Below are 7,706 nucleotides of genomic sequence, written 5' to 3' on the forward strand. Positions count from 1 at the left end.
TTACACAGAGTATCCAGTGTCCAGGTACAAATACTGGGAGCAGAATCCACTGGAGACTGGCTGCATTGTCCTGTAAAAAGACATAAATAAGTGAATATGAAATGCTTAGACTTCACTTGCAAATGGAAAACTTTTTAATAACTTACTGGCAGATGATCCATTGGGTTCACAGATGATGGTGGAAACCAAGTTTTAGTAATGTAGCTGTTTCCAGCAAACACATGCTCTACTCTCTATAACAGAAATAGTTTGCTATATGTTACTGTCAAAATATATTGATTATTGAACTGTGCTATCCAATCAATTTAAATAAATGTTTCACAAGAGCTCCACTACCTTCTCAATGACTTTTAGACAGCAATTCAGGATCTAGTAAAACACATAAACACAAATTATAAAAAATATTTTAAAAGTATTACATAAATGTGTCAGCACAGCACATTCTCTATGCCTACCATCCCTTCAATGTCCCGAGCCAAACCAAGATTCCAAAAGTCAGAGTGCGTGAGGATGATGTTGTCTTCCATTGACTTTTAGTCTCATCCAAGACCTGTGAAAGCTGGTGGAGGAAAACAAAATTAATTAAACATTTGACTATATTGACATATATAGATATTCACAGTGGCACAATGGTTGACTTTACAAGTTGTTCCTGGGTGTCTTGGAGTTCCTGTCCCCAGCATGCTCTGTTTGCTGACAGCTTATGGAGACTAGTGAAGTCTCCTTGAGGTATCTGCTCACTGTCATCAATTACTAGTGAAAAAAGCAACAACAGAAATATAAAAATTAAGTGTAAAATGTAAAATTTCTGCTTTGAATCAGATATAACTTATAGCAAGGACTCACACTCTTGAGACTCTTCTTGTTCTTTACTGTTGTCAGCTACCCCTGTTGGCATTCCAGCCAATGGAGAACAAGCTATAGGAAAAAAATATAACATACATTATTGCCTAAAGATAAAGATGTAGACAACAAATGTGCATAAAATATTCAATAACATACCGACTACTCTTCCATGGCTGTCACACTGCATTGCAACATCTGAAGGAAGAATCTTGCTGTATTGGTCCATAACCTTTTGGTTCTTAGCCATGTTGTGATGGTGGACTATATTTCTCTGTAGAAATATATGTGTTGAGAGGGTAGTCATATTCATAAAGTAATTGTTCTTTCTCATCCCCGAGAACAGCTGCTCAACACACTGGCTGTTGATGAGACCAGCAAGCTCAGGTACAAGCTCCAGCTTTCTCAAAACCTCTCTCGGGTCTTTGCTGTTGCCCTGGTGGAACACGTCGTTCAAAGCAAAATGCTGTGAGGACCCAGTGAGAGGATGACCATCCTTGTCAGCTGGCACCTTACAATTTTTGAGCCAAGGCATGTTGACATGAGCCTTGCCCTCTGAAGCCTGCTTAATGTTCTCTGGGGTGGGATCCAGTAACCTTCCTTGAAAAGGGGCAAAGAGTCCTGGCTGCCTGCGGTTGCCATGCTGTGCCAGCCCCCTGGCATAATCGTACACTGATACATTGGGAAAGTGTTTCCATGATAGCAAGAGATCCACGAAATCACGTGGACTCTCTGCTCTTAGGTTTAATTTGAGTGAATACACAACCCCACATGGACAGGTGATTACAGCCATACCACCTGTGAGACAACAGAAAAAACACAGTATAAGTAATAACTGACATTAGGAGCATGGCTAACCTACATAACTACATAATGATACTATACATTTTTCAACAAGACAAGATATAACAAGTTGAAATTATCTTTGATGTAATATTAGTTCACTCACCAGAGGCACCCCACACCTTCTCAAACACCTTATTGTAGGTGACTCTACTAGACATTTTGTCAGACAGTCTCATGACAAGATCCACTTTGGACCCTTTGTCATCCACACCACACTGTTTGCACAGTGCCCTGATCTCCTGTACCTGTTGTGAAAATGCATTTCAGTTGATCATGTCAATAAAGCAAGACATCATTTTTGTTGGCACAAAGGGGTGGATTTTGCATAGTTTCATTCACTAATTCACCTTCAAGTTCACAAGTTCATCCGTGAGCCGCTCTTCATCAATTTTGTCATCATCATTAAGGTTTTCACCATCTCCATCATTTGGTATTTGGGGGCTTTGCTTTTTTTCAAGTTCAGTGTTTAAGACTGAATTTGACCTACGGGTCTGTGGGCCAATCCAAGGGGCCCAGTGATGGTAGCTTGGGGGCACAACGAACGGGTTCTTCCGACCACCTTTGATTAGGATGTGATGAGAATTAGCTATTGTTACCACAACATTTAACACATATTGATATATTTTACTTTCAGTGCAGCTGTTCTCGGTCTGTTCTGTCTTTTCACATGACTTACATGGAATTAAACCACGACTGATCATTTCTGTGGCCACAGCATCCCAGAAGTTGTTAATGTCCACATGACCATCATAACCATCAGGTGGGCTTTGGATTTCACTCACTGTTAGAAAAATAGTTTGTTTTTCATAATTCAATCACTTAAAAAAACATGACATGACACTTGATACAAAAAATGCCATCAGTGTTATTAAAGGACGTGGTTAATATGACATTCCACTTCCACCATAATTGAGAGACAGAAGAGGTGTTGTATAAACAATTAAGATAAAATATGTAAAATAACAGATTATCAAACTCACCTGGCATATTGAAAACGCCTTTCTTGTGAAGATCCATCACAACAACCGCTGGGTTGTATCCACATGACACAAACCACGACTACACCTACAGTTGTGTAAGGGCTTCGAAATGGAGGTACGCTTGAAGAACTCTCTCCTTGTTTGGGAAGGAGACCTTCTCTGTTTTTTCTATTATTTCAGTTACCTTACTGATGGCTGTATGCGTCTGGAAAATTATGAACACAGGAATATTCTGAGGTTATATCACCTTTTGTTAAATGGTAATGTCTATAGTGACATAATTATAATAAAGGAGGAATCAGAAAGGATAAATATACATCTAATTATTACTTGGTTATTATTATGTAAGTTGAGAAGTTGGTCACTCAAATGGATGTAAAGAAATTGAACATTATAAAGAAAATCCACTGAACCTTACAGCGAGCAAAATACATTGAATGACATGCCCTCACCTGTAATGCATTCCTGATCATCAGGCACAGGTGCAGGGACAGGATTATGTGGTCATCAAAATTGTGGAGACCATCCTCCCACTCCTGATATCTGTACACCATGCCACAGTTCAGGCATGACTTCCTGTATGTTGATATCCCTAAAAACACAGTCCAAACAAAGGTCATGTTTATTGTTTGCTTGTCATTTTAAAATAGTAGAACTACTTATTATTTCTCATTTACATATATATTATGTAACCCACTAAATGGTATGAACACAAGACCATAGCAAGACCTGTGATAGTAGTAACAACCTTCAACTACACCTGTGCTGGTCAGGATCTTGCCTTTAGACGTTATCAGTTGTTCACAAAGTGTGTATTGGCAATCTACACACTTTGTTTCGCTGGGGAGAAGGTGATTTGGGAAGGTATTATTTGTTCTTCCCTCTCTTGACGCCGTTATAAGATCTTGGGGTAGATCTGCAGGGAGCTTTTTTTTTGTGAGGAGGTACTTCAGCATCCTCGCAATGCTTCTGTCATCTGGACAATTGTCCTGTTCTGTGGTGGCCTCAGTGGGATGGGGCATCTCTGTCTCTGTGCTCTTCACCTTGCGAAATAGTTCCCTCTTCGTAACAAAGAGGTGCCATTTAGCAACAGCTTTGTGTGTGCAAGACTGTCTTGGCTTGGAGCAGGGACAATGCCAGTTGTTCTTTTTTGTGTCATATGACACAATAACTCTCCCCATCTTACTGTAATAAGCTATTTTAGGCTCATACACAGAGATATGAAATTTGGATGGGGGACCACCCACAGTCAGATGCACAGACAGCGGCACACCCTCTGCATTAGCATTTTTTTGAAAATCTAAGAGATGAGCCTTACGCTCCACACCAAACCATTTATTTTGCACCATTGTGTCCAAGGCCTCAGCTGTAAGGGTCACAGTATGATTGTCAGCACGTGGGCAATATAATAAAGACATTAAATGTTGGCATTCATAAGGCAACATCCCGCTCCTTACTGCAAAGTCACCATTCAGACGGCACTGGTTGACCTCACACATGATTTGCTGTGTTGGACCCCAAGTATTTTTTATTACATGTATTGGTGTTGCTGGACCAAAAAAAGATTTTTCAACAGAAAACACACCATGCGCAATATCCACACACTGAGAGGCCAAAAACCTGTCCTTCGACACTGTCTCAAAATGATGGGTATGCTTTCGCTTACAGTGTGCTTTGAAACTTTTTTTGTTTAAAATAATTTTGCAGTGGGGACAAGTAATTTTCTTGTTTCTTCTGTGTATTGTGTGACCCTGCTGTGTAGGGGCAGCTGAATGGTGGGCCGGGGCAGCTGAGTGCTGGACAGGGGCAGCTGAATGGTGGACAGGGGCAGCTGAATGGTGGGCCGGGGCAGCTGAATGGTGGGCCAGGCCAGCTGAATGGTGGACAGGGGCAGCTGTATGGTGGACAGGGGCAGCTGTATGGTGGACAGGGGCAGCTGAATGGTGGGCCGGGGCAGCTGAATGGTGGACAGGGGCAGCTGAGTGCTGGACAGGGGCAGCTGAATGGTGGTCCGGGGCAGCTGAGTGCTGGACAGGGGCAGCTGAGTGCTGGACAGGGGCAGCTGAATGGTGGACAGGGGCAGCTGAGTGCTGGACAGGGGCAGCTGAGTGCTGGACAGGGGCAACTGAATGGTGGGCCGGGGCAGCTGAATGGTGGACAGGGGCAGCTGAGTGCTGGACAGAGGCAGCTGAATGGTGGACAGGGGCAGCTGAGTGCTGGACCTAGGCAGCTGAGTGCTGGACAGGGGCAGCTGAGTGCTGGACAGAGGCAGCTGAATGGTGGGCAGGGGCAGCTGAGTGCTGAGTGTGGGCCTTTGTTTTTGTATGGGCTTCAGCATGCTTCTGATCCTTGTGTGTGTCTAAATGTCTCAAAAATTGTGCTCTGTTTATGATTGTTGCTGCACAATAGCAGCAATGAAAATGCGTCGTTGTTCGACAAGGCAAGCCACACTTGATCATTGTGAATTCTGAAAGAAAGGCATTCGTTTCAAAGTAAGCAGACTTTTATTGGACAAGATACAAACAAAACATTTTGAGACCACAAACAACAGTTACATTAAGGGACAAAACAAGCAACAAAATTACAAAACCTGACCATGGCATAGAGCAGACAAGGCATGTCCAAACTACTCCACAAAAGGCTATGTGGCTGCAGGCCTTTGTTCCAACCAATCAAAATCACACAGTCTGACCGTCTGAAGACTGAGATTAGTTGTCAAAGAGGTCATCACACGGAAGTCGCATTTTTCCTTGTTAAAACATGTTTATTGGTGTTGGACCTCAGTAGAAACTTGCCTGAAAACCTGGCGTTTGAAAGAGGCTAAGGGACCAGGTTAGGGCTACTTAAGTCAGAGAAATGGGAGGATGGACTAATGGACGCAAAAATAAAGAAATGGGTAGTCGGACAGAGATAATGCACGGAAGTAGTGGAGCTGTGTATTTTTTTCATATAGGCTACCACTATCATGATTGTTCTTCCAGATCCTGATTTTTTTGTTTTATTCAATAAACACCAGCACTTACTCTTTATCTTTCCTCTAGATTACTAAATATTTTCATGATATTGATTGATTTGATTACACATACTCTGATATTAGATCTAATGCTCATATGATCTTTTAGCCTATTTATCACAGATTAACTGATTTGTTAAACTTGCGTTTCTTTGTTAATAGGCTTGCTACTTACCATGTAATAATTAGCCTATCACAACAAAATAACAAATAAATAAAAGTAGCTAAATAGTGAGTAAATGAGACGACTGAGAAAGTCAACGCTAACCTACTACAGCATGTGGAAATTTCCGGTTTTCAAAATAAACGAGGACTGTCAAATCGTGATAAAAACACACGGCCTGGAAGCTATTGAGCTAAAATATGCATATGTATTTAAAATTAGTGTAGGAGCATAGTACAACGCTTGTTTTATGAGACACAGCTTTTTCATGAAATTTTGGCGGTCCTCGTTTATTTTGATAACCGGAAGTTTCCACGTGCTAGGTGGTTAGCTTACTTTCTCAGTCGTATCTCCGTCTATTTGCAGTCCGTAATCTTTGTTGGAGCGGCTGCTTAGCTGCTTGACTTCATACAGTCTCACATCATAGCAAACCGTAGCCTACACCAGATTACGGACTGATAAGAAGAACTCAGAATACAGTGGATCATCAAGGTGTAGAACCAAAGCCCTATATTAGAACGTCTCTGGTAGAACGCAAATACAAAGCAACCTACCCAAAAATAAAATACTGTTACTTTCCTTCCTTGTAAGTCACAAATATTACAAACATTGCAAAATAGCACGTCAAAACAAAAGAAGAAACCTTGCTTACCTCCATTTTGCAAACTGTGATTACTCTTCCAAAGCCGGGTTTCTTCTGACTCTTCTTCTCGCTCTCCACACAGTCTTCTTCGGCGGTCCAATGTGGGGGGTAGTGGGCGTGGCGCAATGTGGGAGTGGGTCAACGTCTCAACGTTGAGGCACGCCCGCGAGCGGCGGCCAGGGGCTTCTCCCCGATCGCGGCTAACTCGGTTGCTAGCTCAGCGGCTAACTCGGTTGCTAGCTCTGCAAAGCGGGGAACATCGGGATGGTCCCAGAGTAACCGGTACCTGTTAGCCACAAACAGTTAACGGTAGTTTTGCCTGTGTTTAAAATATTATGAAGTAACGGTAATTATTGTTTTAAAGTTGTTTAGTAGGGTGTGGTTGATCTAAATATTTGTTTGTGTGTGCATGAATTCTTGCTTTTTCCAGTCTGGAGATGCTTATGCCGTGTGGGAACAAACTGGTTACACCCAAGCTTAGCAGAGGTCAGCAGTTAGACGCTTCTATGGTGCACAAGATCTTCAGAAGAGCACCGCTGTATATTAGGCCGTCAGTAGCCCTGGACTGCCTGGAGGTAAGCAGCAGAGGACAGATCAGTGAGAGCCTGACCTGTCCCACGAAGCGGGACCTTTAGTCAGATAACTGATCTTAGACCTGGGTTTCCGATCTCACGTCGGTGGCTCTCTTTCCATGGGATTGTATGGCCATGGTAACTAATGCTGTGAACGCCATCATCTCAAAACCATGGTTAGTTTTTTGCTCATTAGGGCAGTTCCTTGCTCGACTTTTAGGCATAGCCGGTAAATAAAAGTGAATTAATGCGTGTACAATACAATTTATTATTATTTTTTGGACGTTTTATAAACCTGTTATTGCATGGGCTATTTGGTCCCTATGGATAAAGGAGGGAGGTTTTTTATAATGTGGCATTACACTAAATATAATAGAGCTTCAAAGTCAATATTCATGTCAAACATTAACACACCCCAGTCAGACTATCAATTTGACATTATTTGTTAAATTATTCCCCAAAAAAAATCCTTTTAAAAATCTGTTTTTGTTTTTAAAGGCCACTTCTAATCTTATGAAGAAAATGAATATCTCTGGTTATGATTAGAGTTCAAGTTGGTTTAAATGTAGTCCTTGCTTGTTCTGCTTGGCTGAATTTGTATTTTTGTGAGTAAGTGCAGCAGACATGCATAGTCAGTTTGATCATA

General features: G+C 41.8%; 2 protein-coding genes across 2 annotated transcripts in view; one reads left to right on the forward strand and one right to left on the reverse strand.

Annotated features, from left to right (window-relative positions):
• On the reverse strand, nucleotides 1-5,007 carry LOC128366906 (uncharacterized). The gene is given in 12 exon segments (XM_053327668.1): nucleotides 1-70; nucleotides 456-559; nucleotides 644-753; nucleotides 847-918; nucleotides 1,003-1,641; nucleotides 1,793-1,934; nucleotides 2,037-2,248; nucleotides 2,366-2,470; nucleotides 2,670-2,874; nucleotides 3,122-3,261; nucleotides 3,418-4,403; nucleotides 4,493-5,007. Coding segments are annotated over 12 exon segments (3,300 nt in total).
• Nucleotides 5,008-6,613: 1,606 nt separating this feature from the next.
• LOC128366907 (G2/M phase-specific E3 ubiquitin-protein ligase-like) overlaps nucleotides 6,614-7,706 on the forward strand; it is a 4,903-nt gene continuing 3,810 nt past the window's right edge. Inside the window, exons 1-2 of the mRNA XM_053327669.1 lie at nucleotides 6,614-6,696; nucleotides 6,919-7,063. Coding sequence (XP_053183644.1) covers nucleotides 6,614-6,696; nucleotides 6,919-7,063 — 228 coding nt within the window. The remainder of the gene's footprint in view (nucleotides 6,697-6,918; nucleotides 7,064-7,706) is intronic.

This window comes from Scomber japonicus, chromosome 10 (genome assembly GCF_027409825.1).
Source record: "Scomber japonicus isolate fScoJap1 chromosome 10, fScoJap1.pri, whole genome shotgun sequence".
Taxonomy (NCBI): Eukaryota; Metazoa; Chordata; class Actinopteri; order Scombriformes; family Scombridae; genus Scomber; species Scomber japonicus.